Genomic DNA, 16355 nt, shown 5'->3' with positions numbered 1-16355 from the left:
GCTCTCTAGCTCTTGTTTTGCCCAAACTTCCTGCTGAAAGCAGTCAGTGGAAGAGCTTGTTAGTCACATACTGTGACAGTGTTGCGTCCAGATGGTGAAATCAGTTCTACACTGAGTCAGCATCCTGTATTAACACCCATGTCAATGCACTTTGTTTTTGAGTACTCAACAAGAGCAGGTACACGCACACCCTTAGCTACACATACTGTTTTAGCATGCTGGTCTATTTCAGCACATTACACCCTCTTGACACACATCAGAGTAAAAAAACAGTCCCCAAGTTTCTAGACAGGCCAATAAACAGAGTGCCTTGAAGCAAGCCCTGTCGCTTCTGTCATGTCTGAGTCTCAAGATTTAAAAGCATTCAAAGAGTTACTTAGCTTTGGAAATTACTGTTATATTAATATGTTTTTCTCTCATGTTCTTTCCATTTCTACCTCACCCTTTTTTTAATTCACTATCTTCTTACCTCCTACACGTTTTTTCTTGTCTGCAGCTGGGACTACTTACATCTTTGGCCGTGGAGGAGCCCTCATCACCTACACGTGGCCTCCCAATGACAGGCCTAGTACACGGGCAGACCGACTGGCTGTAGGATTTAGCACACAACTTAAAGAGGCCGTCCTGCTACGAGTGGAGAGTGCCAAAGGATTGGGAGACTACCTAGAGCTTCACATAGTAAGTCCCTAAAGGGAAAATCTGTGGCTTTGGGATGGGATCAAGTCTAGTGTTGTAAAAAAGTGGAAGCTTAGCTGAGCTGAGATTTGAGTGTCATGCCCTTACAATCAAAAGTGCTCCATACTGTGTATATATATATATATATATATATATATATATATATATATATATATATATATATATATATATATATATATATATATATACACATTTCATTGGTTCAGACAGGACAGCAAGTTAAAGTAAGTGCTTTCTGACTTCTTACTCATTGCACTTTCACAAACAAGCCTTTGAAGTACAAAAAACGTAATAAAACGTCTTTTAATGGTCTGGATTCAGGTAGATGAAGCTTTACCTCTGCCATGTTAATCTTTATGCAATGCGACTCTCAGGACACGCCTCCGTCTCCGTAGTGTTCTGAGACGTCATATTCACGCAACAGCAGCAGCGGTATTGCTCACAAATTATGATCACTTACTAAATAATAAAGTATTTAGTAGCACATCTACTAATAATTATATGCAAATTAATCGCTTTTTAATCGATGCAAATAAGTTAAAAGCAATCCATCTCGATACAAATGACAACTTTTAAATCGATGGATCACGACGTTAACTTTTATGCCGATGCACCGACGCAAATCATTGCATTTTACCATCCCTAATAAAGTATACCGAGAGACTGCTGGTAAAACCTGATACCTTGACCAAGCAGAAACCGCTGTGGTCTACCCAGTGCAAAAGTAAATGGACGTTTTATGTAGTTGATTTGCTGCTTATTTTACACTAAATAAGTTCATTTGACAAAGACTCTCATTCATTGTGTCAAGTGTTGACAAGTACAGTTATCTTACCCTTTCAACAAGCACTTAGGTTTAATGTGGGCCTCTACTTAAAATCATGCTTAATCCTTTATATTCAGAAGATTGATCGTAACACAATGCAGCTGGTTTGAAATAAGCCAGTTAATTGGATTACTACTTACGATGAGAAAGTTTTGGAGTAAATTAGGTGACTAGATATTTGTCTGGACGGAATTTTTCGATGTTTTCCAATTTTCTTTTCAAGAATGAAAAAGTAAAGCGAAATTTCTGAAGCTTTATGAGTAACCAGATAAAATCGAATGGTTAGGTTTGGTTAGCGAGATAACAGGAAGATGGAAACAGTGACTAATCACCAGCTGATGGTGGGAAGACCTCCGATCATACGTCGTTCCCTAGAATCTACGCAAGGTTTAGAGGTCCAAATGTGTAAAGAAGAACAGGGAATAGAGAAACGATTAAGTGACTGCTTTAAATAATTATATGCTAAAACAGTTCTACGGTTATACGGTCAGAAACCATGTGAGAATGGAAAAGGAGACACGAAAGGAAATAATGAGTAAGTGTTCGTGACCTTACTCATTATGATTTGAATATTCTATTGAGCAATTTGGAATATTCCATTGAGACTAAAGTGAAGTTAGAGCCATAGGTCCAAATATGAAGAGAGCCATTGTGGAAAGTAACAGAATATTGATTTTTCCTGCGGGCTGTAGTAAAAGACTCCTACACTCTCAAACACCATCTGCTTTTGCATAGTCTGAAGCTGCTTTTATCTGGCAGTGATTGCAGTAAATTATTTAAACACACACACACACACACACACACACACACACACACACACACACACACACACACACATATATATATTGATGATTAACTCAGACTTAACCATTGCATGTGGAAAATTCACTATTAAAAGTCCTGAGCAGTCAAAGAGCCATCTTGCACTTTACATTACACTCTTCAATAAAAGCATCTGTTTCTCTCTGAGTGCTCCAAGGCATCTGGGAGGATATTAGGAAAGCTCCATCTCTAGGTCAGTGTCAGGGCCAAACATGTTACCATTGCTTGCAGCAGCTTAGAGTCTAAACAGATTGCAGTCTGGCCAAGGGGACAAACATTGGGGAAAGGAAATAAATGGAAATAAAGGATAAAACAATGAGACAAGACAAATATAATGCAGGATAAAGCCATGAAAATGTTTCCAGGCCTTCGCAAATAGGACGATGGCAAAGAAGAGCTTTGGCGCTCATATTTGATATTTTTCACAAATAGCACTTTGTATTTCTTTGGCTAGATGGGGTTTATTAGGTTACCTAAGGTGGTTCTAGATTGAAAGATTCTGAATGATGCAGTTTATAGAGTCGTCTCCTAAAAACTATGATCACTGATTAAAAGTGGAGATTGGGTGATTTTCTTTTATAGAGTTACATGTTCTTCATATGGCTCCTTTTCAGGTTCTGAGTTTTCCTCATATTTTCCCCAAAATATGCTATTAATTAAATTTTCTCTGCGAGCTTTGTGTGAAACTTCAGGTGTCAACAAATTGTGCCCTGCAATTGTATTCCTGTCTAGGACACTCTCAGTCTACATGCTCAGGAATTTCCAGGAAAGGACCATACATCAACTAGTTTTGGTTTCTTGTCGCTCACTAGTATAAAAATATGGCGCTGCGTTTCCTAAAAAATCTAAATCTTCATTCCATTGCTATAGAATTTGAACTCGTGGATGAAAGTTCCACTGGATATTGCAGTATGCTGTCTTAATATTTTTCCTCACTGCTCCACTGTAAGTCATTGAACTTTCAGTTTGCCGTCATAATGTTAACACAGCACAAGACAGATGAAGATGATGATAATGGTGTGCCACAGAAAGCACACAGCAGCCATTCTCTCCACCTCCAGCCCCTGCATAATATACCGTTTTATTAAGCACACATCCCACCACTGTATATCTTATCTCTCCTCCCTGACAGCTCTGTGTATCACACAGTTTTTTCACGCCATCTGTCTTTCTCTTGTTCTAATTCTATCCCACTTTTACTTTGCACTTTGCAATTACTGCCTGAACAGTACAGAGCAATAAGCTGTTTTAATTGCAGACCCTTCTTAAGGTTCTTATTTATTGCCACGTTCAGTTGAAATCTCGGAATTAACAAAGCAGAACTGCCGAGTCCTCGTTCATGGCTGCTTTGGATTATAGATTGTTGCCCGAACCAACGCCAGCACTAGTTTGTTTAGTTTAGAAAGATAAATCCTTCTTTTCTGCTTTCCACACTGTCTTTGCTTAAGTGTGTCTCCCTCAACTTTAATTAATCTTGATTCAGGCTTGGGGGCTGGGTTTCCAGCTCACATTTGTACGCTGCCAGATTAATTATGCGTATAGAAATGTGATTAGACATGCAGTAGCAGTGAGGGTGAGATGAGGCCTTCAGATAAACACATTTGTAGAGATAAGGTGCTCTGATAAACCCTGATAAAGACCCGATGAAGAAAAACTGATTTATCCTGTGTGTGTGTGGTGTTTGTGTGTGTGTGCATTCTTCAAGAAAATAAATGGACAAGTTAGCCCTGTGTGTGAGTGTGAGAGAAAGAAGTAATGTGTATTTTTTTTTTTCTCTGATAAATACCCTTTGATCAGAGCCACTGGTGTGTAGGGGCAAGCAGGTGACCACAACAGGCTTATTGATTAATGTTTTCTCTATCTGGAATGGAGGGCAAGAGTAATTAATTTCTCTCTGCTGCATCAAAGGAGGCCCTCTCATGCCTCAGGACTCTTTTTCCTACCTCTTACCAACTCGTACCAACCCACATACACACAGTATAGTAATGCTATGTTTCTGGGGTATTCCGATTGACCTGTATAGCTGAATAAGGCCGTATTTAATCATTAGCTTGGCCATCTTAACCCTGAACTTACTCTTTATTTCGATCTCTTATCCCTAACTTAAGTTTCAACAGCTCCAGATGATCTAATACTTCACATTATGTTCATGTTTCTGGCTGAAAGCCTGCAGTCTGACTGGATGTAGATACTGTTCAGCACAATTATCTTATTTCAGAACAAGATCTAGTCATTGGTTTGAAAAGAGCATCATGTCTAAGTTATTTGGGTTTGTCTGAAAAGGTCAATGGGCTTGGGCATGTTTAATATGCATTAAATTGAAAGTCCCATTTTATAGTATCCCTAAATGTAACTTAAATAAGCTTTTTATTAACACCACTAACAAATTTGTTTGTAGCTCTAAACTTTAAGCTCACGGACCCTAAAATTAGCCTTATTATCACTAATATAAACATAAACCTAAACTCTTTATAAAAGAATATTTGTGTGGTTAATGGGTGTTTAAATTGCTGAATTGCCTAATTGGAACCTAGTATGAAGGGTTTTGCCTTTTGAGTCTCTAAAAAAAAAGCGCCTGTTAGAACATAATGCATAGTTGCAAACCTTTTTGCAAATAGATTTATAGATCTGTGTCTTTAGAAAACTGTAGTTGTTAGCTCTAAAATCAGCAATCGATACATGTAAGCAAATGACTAGAATTAACCATAAAACCTTTCTTTGTGTACACTAACCAAATGTACCAACTTCATAGCCCAAATCTTCCATAGTTTAGTGTTGAGCATTCATGTCATAGCCCCAGACATGAGTGCCAGCTTTTTTGTGCCACTCCTAAAAACTTGCATAACATGATTGGTTAGCTCTGCATGGGTACTTAGCCTGCTAATACCAGCATGCCCAAATCCATTACCAGGCGATTTCATTGAGTGTACTCAAAAGCTGCCCTCAGCCTTCAGTGTCCTGCTGTTCGAGGCAGACCAAGCCAACTGGATTCTGCTTATGCTGATCCACTCTTAAGGTGTTTTGATATCCTGCAGGATATCAAGAATGCGGGTCCACTTGCCAGAAAGTGAGAAAGTCTTTTTCTGGTAAGGTTTGAACAGGTATTAAGTAAAAAAAAGTAGAAATATTTTTTTTGCATAGTAAGGTAGCAAAAGAATTGTGGCCATTCTTTTTTTAGCCATTCAAGGACAACAAAATGAAAGCAAAGTTTATGCCGAAGAAAACCATTAAGCAGCAGCTTTGAAAGAGCCGTGGTAAAGCTCTGCTTGTCTGAGTGGCACTCAAATGTCTTCATTGGGCTTGAAGGCCCAGCTGGCTGAGCTAAGCGGCAATCTGCCAGGCCTGTCAAAGCTACAATGAGTGACTACAAAGCACACTTTCTCACTAACTCTTCGATTTCTCCAGATAGACAAATTTCCCTGTTATGAGGGAAAATGTTCAAAAAATTCTGTCAATGCTGAAAGGGTGAATAAAGAATTTGTCTTTTTGGTGGCTTTCCACATTTTCTTCTATGTAGAACATGTTGTGGTTACTTGGTGGATCAGCGCTCCTGCTTTGTAATTTAGTGGCACCCTTCTGCATAAATAGCCCAGCTTCATTTTAGCACAACACTCCAATGTCATTGTTAGATAGATGGCTTCGGCTCCCAGTTCCTGGCCCAGCCAGACCGCTTGTTCCTGGACACATGGTTATTTATTACAAAAGTGTGTGTTTACACACATTTGTCTAGATGTGCTCCAGAAACATCCTCAGTCTCCTGCCCACACCACCATGCTCTTAGATTAATTATTTTTTGGTTCCATTTAGATTTTTCTTTAGCAATTTAAGTTTATAACAATTTAGTTATTGTTTGTTTGTTTGTTTTTTTCTTTCCTGCTGAGGCATTGTTAATGTCTAGCAATGTTTTCTATCATCTTGTCAGTTCCCAAGAATGACTGGTTAAACATTGTAATTGAAATGCCCTGCTGGTTCATTGATCACATGTTCAAGCCCTCAGGAGCAGCAGTTCACTGGGGCTGCTGTGGCATCAGAGTGATTGGCAGCACATTACAGACTGATTGGCAGACATGCCTCGCTCTTTGGCACACAATGCTTTAAAGCGACAATTCACAACCTGGTCTGAAGCACTCAACAGGTTTTCTTTTTTTTTATTTTTTTTTATTTTTTTATTTTTTTTATTTTTTTTTTTTTGCTTTTTCCTATTATACACTTGATTACGAAATTTACAATGGTTCATGAAATAGCCAAATATTTGACATCTTGATTGACTTGATGGGATATTCACAGAGAAAACCAACACAGTAGAACAATATACTTGAAAATGTAGTGATTCTATGATATAGTTACTGACTTGTAAAGGGACCAATTGCTAATACGATCTTGTCAATTCTTGTGAATGAGATGGTTGGCTGAATGTCCTGCTTGAATTTATGTTCAACCCTCTACTGCTAGACTGCACTCACAGGAGCAACTGTCCCACTGAACTTGCTTTACAATGCATAAAATGGTTAATAGCAAGTAAGCAAGATTTACAGACAGACAGCATGAAGTCTTTGTCTGTCAAATAGCCCATTCCTGGGAAAGTCTGGTTTGTGGGAGTATAGACTTTTGGTTCAATATTCTCAAAAACAAAAAAGCTGTTGATAATAGGTCAATGCACAAAACAGCTCGATAGCTGGGTTCTTACAGAATGTTATGAAAATAGCAAGACAAATCATGATAGACTGGTGTCTGATAGACCTACTGAAGATTAACGAAGGATGAAATACTAAGAGTGGTGGCATAAATTGGCAGAAACCCCCCATTCGTTTTCTGGTAAATCCATAACCAGATTTAAATTGCATGATTATAAAATGGATTTTGCTGTTGCAAACAAAAATCTCACATTATAAAAGAGTATGCATAATATGATATTCTTACTGCTGGAGAATGACCAGTGCTATAATAAAACTTTCTTTCGGCTTCTCCCATTAGGGGTCGCCACAGCGGACCAGCCACATGTTTTTACGCTGGATGCCCTTCCTAACGCAACCCTCCCCATTTTTCCGGGCTTGGGACCAGCACTAAGGCTTGTGCAACCCTAATGGCTGGGGTTGGTTCCCTGACTGGGGATCGAACCCTGGCCGCAGCGGTGAGAGCGCTGCATCTTAACCACTAGACCACCAGGGAACCTATGACCAGTGCTATAATAAACTTTCTTTTCGGCTTCTCCCGTTAGGGGTCGCCACAGCGGATCCTCCGCACGTTTGATTTGGCACATGTTTTTACGCTGGATGCCCTTCCTAACGCAACCCTCCCCAATTTATCCGGGCTTGGGACCGGCACTAAGAGTGGCTAGGGATGGTTCCCTGACCGGGAATCGAACCCGGGTCGCAGCGGTGGGAGCGCTGCATCTTAACCACTAGACCACCAGGGGACCTATGACCAGTGCTATAATAATTGTCTTAAATCCACCAATTGGAGGGCAGCATAGTATTGCATGAAACCAGTGGTGAAATAAAACAAATAAATGTAATTTGTTACTGTACTTAAGTAGCTTTGTGTTGCGTATCTGAACTTTACTGAATTATTCCCAAAATGGGAATTTTGGGAATAATTCATATAACACACTTATTGCTCTAAATTGCAGCACATCCTTCCCTGTTTGTTCCCTCTGCCTGGCCAATTGGTATAAATCCTTTTCTCTTTTCTTAGTGTCCAACTTCTCATAGATCATACATCTCCTAGTTCTAAATTACTTTTGCCACATCCCTCTTCACCCACTGCCACATCTTCTTGTACTCCTGCCTACTTTTCTCATCTCTCTGTTGATCCCAATTCGGTTTTGCCAACCTCTTTCTCCTTATGCTCTCCTGTATTTCCTTATTCCATCACCACATCTCTTTGTCTTACTTTCTCCTTTGAGAGGTCACACCAAGTACCTTTCTAGCTAGTAGCTAGTAGTTGCCCTTTCATCCAGCATCTCTTCAACAAAACCAAGCTCCTTTCTGACCTCTTCCCTGAATCTCACACTACAGTCTTCCTTCTTCAGTTTCCACCATCTTCTTCTTCTTTCAGTCCTCACTCTCTTCCTCTTTTTTTCACCTCCATAGCCATTCTACAGACCACAATCCGTTGCGGTCTAGCTACACTGTCCCCTGCCAACACCTTACAGTCTCCAATCTCTCTCAAGTTGCATCTGCTGCATAGAATATTGTCCACCTGTGTGCACCTTCCTCCACTCTTATATGTCACCATATGGTCCTCCCTCTTCTTAAAATAAGTATTTACTACTGCCATTTCCATCCTTTTACCAAAATCTACCACCATCTGCCTTTCCACATTCCTCTCCTTAAAGCCATACCTACCCATCACCTCCTCATCACCTCTGTTCCCTTCACCAACATGCCCATTAAAGTCTGCCCCAATCACCAATCTAGTCTTTTCAAATAAACTGAGTTGATTAACTCAAGAACATGGTTTGTGTATTTCATCCACCACTGCATGAAACTCATGGGACATTTATAAATATAGTAGTATATTAAAATACACACTGAATGTACTAATGGACAGGCGTTCTTATCTCCAGAGGAATGTTTCTGTTTATGAACAGAATGTAGTCATTTTCTCTAATCACAGATGTATCTTTAGATGTTCTTTGTGTAATCTGTAATGAAAAGGACATTATCACGCAACGTGGTTCAGAATTTGGATAGGTTTTAATCAGGATCATCTCATTCAGTGTGACAAGTAATAATCTTAAAACGACAGCCAAAATCGCAAAGTGTAAAATCGGATTTATCCCCTCATTTCTACTTCCTTTTTTCCTCATCCTTTGTCTTAAATTGCATCTTTCCGCTGTATGTCTTGTCCATCTCTCTTTGTTACTCTCGACATGGGTAAATCTCTCAGTCTTTATCCGTCAGTGTCTGGTTTCGGCTTCTTTCGCTGATATGAAAGATTGAGGTTATATATCAGTGTAGCAATGGGGTTCCCTGTACTCTGCTCTGATTCCATTGTGGGAGGTACATGAAGACTGAGAGCTACAGCAGTCCAGAGTGCACGAGTTCCTTGCAAAGCCACTGTACACTTTGAATCTTTCACAGGTTATCAGTTCACTTGATAAGACAAACATCCTTTAGCCTGTGCAGGTTGCTTGTGCCAAATCCAGAGCATCTGTCCTTGTAGATAAAATGAAGTTTGACAGCATTCGTGTATGAAGGTAGAAGAAGAGATAAGTGTGTGATGAGTGACAGATGTTATTGATAGCCATCACACAAATGTGTCAAGATTTTGCAGTCACACAAATAGACAGATAAAGCAAAAGAGGAGGCATAAATGGGGTAGATTTATAAATAATTAGGACAAAAATTTCTCTCTACATTTATTTTTCCAATTGATGTCTCTAGAGTACAATAGATGCATTTACATGCACCATGTACTTTACAGCATTGTGAAATTCAATCATATCCCAGCGATATTAGGAAGCTAAAGTCAGAGCACAGGGTCAGCCAAGATACAACACCTCTGGAGCGCTGAGGGTTAAGGGCCTTACTCAAGGGCCCGAGAGTGGCGACTTGGTGATACTAAGAAGCTTAAACCCCTGACCTTAAACCCAGAGCCTTAACCACTGAGCTCCCTTTTCCTTAAGATTTATAGTGTCTAAAAAAACACAAATATCAGTAAAGTTAAGCTGAAATTTTGACCCTAAACCTAAAGACCTTCATTAAATTGTAAAAAACAAAAGAAATTGCTTTGTTCCAATACTTTTAGAGGGAGAATATGATATGAAGAAGAGGGCAGGTAGGGTTAGGGTTAGGGTTAGAAAAAAGTGTTTGCTAGCCTTCACAACAGGTTTGTGACTGCCATGTGGGAGGGAAAAGCTATGGGCTACGGTATTTCAAATCATATTGGGATTTTGTTATGCAGTATTGCATACTGTATATTGTATAGTGAACATGGTTTGTATGAAATACATTGGAATTGCATGTTTAGGAGAAAGACATGAAAGAATGCCAATAAGCACTGTTGCTTGAATAGGGTGAACAATCAAAAAACAGAAAATAAGGGAACAAAGTTAGAAATGCAGGGACACACTTCACAAGGAGAATCGAGCCACTGTAGAGAAAAAGCCAAGATGCTAAACTTTGCTCCGGTTGTCCAGAGAATAGCCGTCTGTACACCAACGATCTATTTATGCAGCACAAAGGCCTCAGGGATGCGTCCTCCCATCAACCTTCGTCCCATACACACAAACACACACAAACACAATGTCACACTACCGCACTTCAGGAAAAAAACACAACACTCTAAACCTCTTTCTACTCTTAACCCATCTGCATAATCACCCTCCCTTTTCGAAATCCTGTTAACACTCTGAGCACATCTGTAATTTTCAACAAGTTTCTTCCAGTCTGCCATTGTTGTTGGCTAAGAGCTCAAATTCCTCCTCCTGCTGTTTGCAGCCAAAAAAAATTTCCTATCTTCTAGTCAGGACAAAGTGCAATTACATTCAATGAAAAGTAAAGGCGGAAAAAGAACATCAGTTCTGCGCTGGTTTGGTAAGCACTGAGATCTTCCTCAGCTCCTTACAATTCACAAACTGAACCACACAAAAAAGCAACAACAAAAAATGAATATATTGATGTTTCAGCTAAGGGCATTTAGCTGTAATAGAGAAACATGATGCAACTTAAGGCAAACATTTAAAGATGTTGAAGAAGCAGTAAAGTAAATGGAGTAGAAAGGGCAATTTAAAACACTTTTGTTACTTTAGCTGCTACATCCCCCCCAAAAAAAACCCTGATAGTACTATTTTAATTGCTTTTTTTTTATGGTAGGCATGCTATGCATTTCGCTATTGCAATTTTACTGGAGGGTACATTACTTCAAGATATGTGTATGTCATGAACTATCCTATAACTGTACTGGCAGAAAAGCTGTAAATGGGCAAACAAAATCTGTTTTCAGGGTATTAAATGTCTAAAACATGCACAGGGTCAACTGGCATAAATGCTTGCAAAAACAATATCGATGTAAGGTTTCAATTGTGGTATCCCAGACAGAGTATTTGCTCTTAAGAACTGTCCTAAGGTGGATTACTGGTGGAACCAAGCACAACAGCACCATTTGGAGAGATAATGGAAAGGCATGGGTGTAGAGTTCGATTGATAGTAGATTCTACCAATATAGATAGTTAGGTAGGAGCGTACTTGCTGATAACCAATTAATCAATTGATAGTTTTTCGAATGGATTCTGGATTAAAAAAATATACAAACATAACCCTCCATGTGAAATAGTACTGAAGTTTATTACAAAAAAAAACAAACAGTACTGAAATATATCAAATGGGCCAAATTAAATATGAATAAATATATTTATATAAAGAATACATTGTTAATATTAAATATAATGTACCGTTCTCCGTGCAGCATGCAGTCTCGCCTGTAAAAACAAACAGCACCTGCAGTTGGTGATTCGCCCCTAGAGGCAGCTCTTGTAATGACAGCAGCTGAAAACCGTAAAAACCATTGGTATGGATTTTCAGCAATCAACTATTGGTGCTAATTAATTGGCAGAACCAATGAATTGATCGACTTCTACTTGGGTGTAATAATAGCATAAAGGTATTATGACTGCTATGTCACTGAATAGCTGAACACACTCAGAGAAAAAAGCCCTAAATGGCCTCTTCTTGCATGACCCTCAGATGCCCACCGCTGACATGACATCAGACAGGGAAGAAAGTAAAGCCATGCCTCACACACACACACACACACACACACACACACACACAATTTTGGATTTCTGGTCTCTTGAGTTTCAGGATCGAACCTGCAAACTTCTGACAATAGTGCCAACTGTTGCACCGCTGGGGACCTTGTTTGTCCTGGTTTTTTGTAAGAATCTGGGACAGGGACATTGCTAGTAGTCTCCAATAATCTAAACTCGCCTGTGCTTTCAAAGGACTGTGAAGAGAGGGGATGTCAAATTAAACCAGTACACATGAGAGTGAATTGAGTCTTGTTACAAGTACTTGGTAAAAGTACAGCATCAGTATCATTACATGTAAAACTTTGCTTATTAAATCAAAATTTGTCTTTTTCAAAGTTTAAACTTTACATATAGCTAGGGAATGACAACTTGCCCCTTACTCTGAGTCTAACTTGAGGGCTGAAGCTGAGTCAGACTTTAACACACACACACACACACACACACACACACACACACACACACACACACATTTTGGGTCTGAGCCTGTGCTGTACCATCTAACAAAGCCAGAGAAAGAAAGAAGAGAGAGAGAGAGAGAGAGAGAGAGAGAGAGAGAGAGAGAGAGAGAGAGAGAGAGAGAGAGAGAGAGAGCAGGATAGATTATGCCTGCAGAAAAAGTGACTTAAAAGGATCTCTTAGGCGGAGGCAGACGGATGAATGACTCAGACAAGGTAGTTGAGAATGTCATCCTGTGCAAGCTTCAGCTACAAACTTCAGCTCTGCATATACGACCAGAAACTCAGAGTCAGCTAACAAGCCATTATGGTGCTCATATCTTCATACAGCTCAGAGAGGTGGATCTAAGCAGCAGGAAAGAGGGTTTGCTGGAAACTTTCCCACAGCTATTGGCAAAGGCTTCACTTCTATTTAATTGAAACAAATGGAATTAGCTTTCTCCCAGCCCTGTTTTTGATTCAAAGCCACACCAAAGGGATAAGGCTGGTCTGCTTTGTTTAAATTTCAAAATGCAGAAACCAGAGTAAATTGGAATGGAAGGTCAAGAAATACAGGATGCTCAGAATTACCATATGTCCTTTCTTGTTCAGAAAGAGTTTGTTCTGGATGTTTTTTTTTTTTTTTTTACAATTCATGAACTGTACAATGTACGTTCATTAATTTATATTTGCTGACCATTTACTACATAGACATTAGTAATGTGCCATTGCTTATGGATGATAGAATCTAGATCTCTACCTTTTTTTTTTCTTTCAAGAAAGTAAATCTAATTCCTTGATTTTCAGTAGGGGTGACCCAGACTAAGGATTTACATATTCGAATCAGATTTGTGAAGTCTTGCCGATAGTGGACTGATGTATTATGTTACTTGCAAGTGTGTGTTGGAGGAGAGGGGGATCATAAAACGTTTTCCTCATAGCATTACATTTCTGGATTGCTCTAGACTGATTTCATTTATTTATATATAAAATAGAAATGTTCAATGCAGGAAATGTATATTCAAGGCACTTCCAGTGTCTATAACTTATCTTTTTAAACAATATGAACTCTGGATAATGGACAGTAAAGCCCAAAGTGTCTTCTTTTCAAAGATATCTAAATTGTGTATGTAGCACACATTTGCCAGAAACTGTTAGCATTTAAATTTAGGTGTGTCCCAAAAGCAGGGGTTCAGTTAAACTAAACTGGTTAAAAGCCACAATTTACAGAACATCACACACAGATATAGAAGAAAATGTTTAAAAACATTTTGGATCAATAAACCTAAAATATAACAAATAACTAAACTACAAATTCCCACATTCCAGAAAGGATTCGCGTTTCACATGTCGGCAAATCACAGTACAGCAACATCGATGCACCAAAAAACAATCGGAAATGAATATACAGAATTAAATGAGAGTGTATTTTGACAGAATCTCCAAGGCAATGTTAAATATTTAAATCACTGCTGCCAAGATACTTCTGTGTCATACGAATTATGGAGAATGAAACTTACATCTGTCAAAGGGAGATTGGATTTATTCAGGCACATTAAAAAATATTTATTAAAAGCTACTTTTTACACATTTTGATTTACAGCATTATCTTAATAGGCTGTATATTAACTTATAGGGAAATAAATTGTAGTTCTATGTGAAATCAGACATTGAGCACCCCCACATAATCGAAATGGCACGATCCTGGTTTCATAACACCTCTGTGTGATTTGACTATGAGATTGCTATTCGATTCCGACTCCTCCAATCGAAGCATTGAATCTTTGACTATTGGGGGAAACCCTTAATTTTCAGTAATCGGTTCAGCCTGGTTCAGGGTCACAGTATATTCAAAACTTTTTTGGGAAACCTCCTGGATTATTTTTGAGAGATGGAAAACCTGAAGGAAACTCACAAGGGCCAACCTGCAGCAGAATTGTAAAACCAGGGGGAAAGGAGCATACACTGCATAGAAGAATGAATCTGGATACAAACAGTCATCTGCAGGAGCTGATATGAATTGACAATGAGCAATGGCTTGATACATCTTGATCCATGAAGCCTTTTCATTCTGCACAAGGGTTCACTAATTCAAACTCATAGTATCCTTATTAAAAAGAACTGTTATTTCACTAGTCCCAATAAATTTGATAAAATATTTGAAATTAAGGACTTATTTTTCTGGTAGGATTAAAGGTTATCTTCGCAGCACGCTGCCTGACCACTCTAACGAGCTAAATGATTCCACGTCAGCCTGTAAGCACTGATTAGCCGAGGGCTGTATACGACCAAAGATGAAAGGGCTGAAAATGAACATATTATGACAGACACCTCTTGGAGTAATATAATGTCAGTAGAAGCTTAAATTCTCTTGACCAGTTGATTAAATGAATATTCTTCAAAGTGTTAAAAACAGCCTTCTTTCAGACTTCAGACAGAGAAAAACAGTAGGAGAGGTTTTATATGATCAATTTATAAACCCTTATTCAGATCAGGTAGTGGAAGGTCAAAAGCAATCTACCCATTCCCACCTAGCGCTGCCATTAAATTTGGCAATTATACTCCTCTGAACGTTAGGAATGAGAAATAAGCTGGGTCAAAGCGCATTTAAAACGAAGTTTGCGCCTCTCATGGAGTGTGTTCGGATTTCCGATGTGTGTCCGCTGAGATAAGAGGCCAAGAGAGGGTTTAATCTCTGTTTCTGTGAAGTGCTAGAGTGGGTACGATGGTGTGCAGTGGCTGATAGTGCCAAGTGCTCTAAAGGAGGTCCCAAAAATTTGGAGAAATTCTAATATTCAGCACTCAATGCCAAAAATTGGTGCTTTTTGCGAACAAAACCTACATTTTTGTCCCCGATTAAATAGTGACCCTTTTCGAACATATGACACAACATGCAATTTTGGCTATACTCCTAACAGCCTACCAGTTACGTTAATGATAGCTTTGCTTAATCTCTAGGGTGTATTACTGCAATTACATTTATTGTGGAGGTGTGGCGTAGGAGATTCCTTCCAGTGATTTTATTAATCCCAGAACAGCTGTTGAATATGCATACGGGAATCCAGCATGCCAGAGGAGCTCTTCTCCTTCAGATAAATCGCTGAGTGCATGGTTTCAGGAGCTGATGAGCAGAATACAAATGACATATAAAAAAAAAAACACTGAACTTTTGAACTTGGATTTGAAATTGATAATAGGAAAAAAAGGAAAAAGTTTCTTAGGTCAGAGATCTTTAGAAAATAGGAAGCCATGCTGCGATTTTGCACAAGCATTAATTTTGCATTGTGTACTTTGTGCACCTACTTAAAAACCATGAAAAGTCCACAATTTCATTTAGAGTAGCCAGTGTACCTTCTAGCTTGGTCCCTGGTGGTCTAGTGGTTAGAATGCAGCGCAATTACTTAGTGCCGGCCCGGGTTTGATCCCCGGTCACGGAACCAACCCCAGCCACTCTTAGTGCCGGTCCCAAGCCCGGATAAATGGGGAGGGTTGCGTTAGGTAGGGGATCCAGCGTAAAAACATGTGCCAAATCAAACATGCGGATGATCTGCTGTGGCGACCCCTAATGGGAGACGCTGAAAGAAAGTTTAGTGTACCTTCTAGCTTACTGTTAGAAGGTGAAAAAAAAAAACAGAAGAGCCTGGACCAGGGACATCTGATCTGTGAGGAGAGGATGTTATCCTTTGTACAACCATATACTGTAGTGAAACTATACAGCAAATTCTTTAATAATTGATTTTTAAACTGGTAAACATCTGAAGAACCCTCGAGAAACGTTTTTTTTGGTTTAAGCTTAGGGAGAAGTTGGGTTTAATGGACTGTA

The 16355-nt window shown here is 39.1% G+C and overlaps 1 protein-coding gene across 12 annotated transcripts in view; it reads left to right on the top strand.

Annotated features, from left to right (window-relative positions):
* Positions 1 to 16355, top strand: part of nrxn2b (neurexin 2b) — a 664725-nt gene that overhangs the window by 569212 nt on the left and 79158 nt on the right. For all 12 annotated transcript variants that reach the window (XM_083532478.1, XM_083532485.1, XM_083532477.1 and 9 more), the window contains one exon: positions 497 to 678. In XM_083532478.1, the coding sequence (XP_083388604.1) occupies positions 497 to 678 (182 nt within the window). The remainder of the gene's footprint in view (positions 1 to 496; positions 679 to 16355) is intronic.

Source organism: Silurus aristotelis (genome assembly GCF_946808225.1).
Source record: "Silurus aristotelis genome assembly, chromosome: 27".
In the NCBI taxonomy this organism is placed as follows: Eukaryota; Metazoa; Chordata; class Actinopteri; order Siluriformes; family Siluridae; genus Silurus; species Silurus aristotelis.
This window is presented reverse-complemented; position numbering and strand designations above follow the sequence as displayed.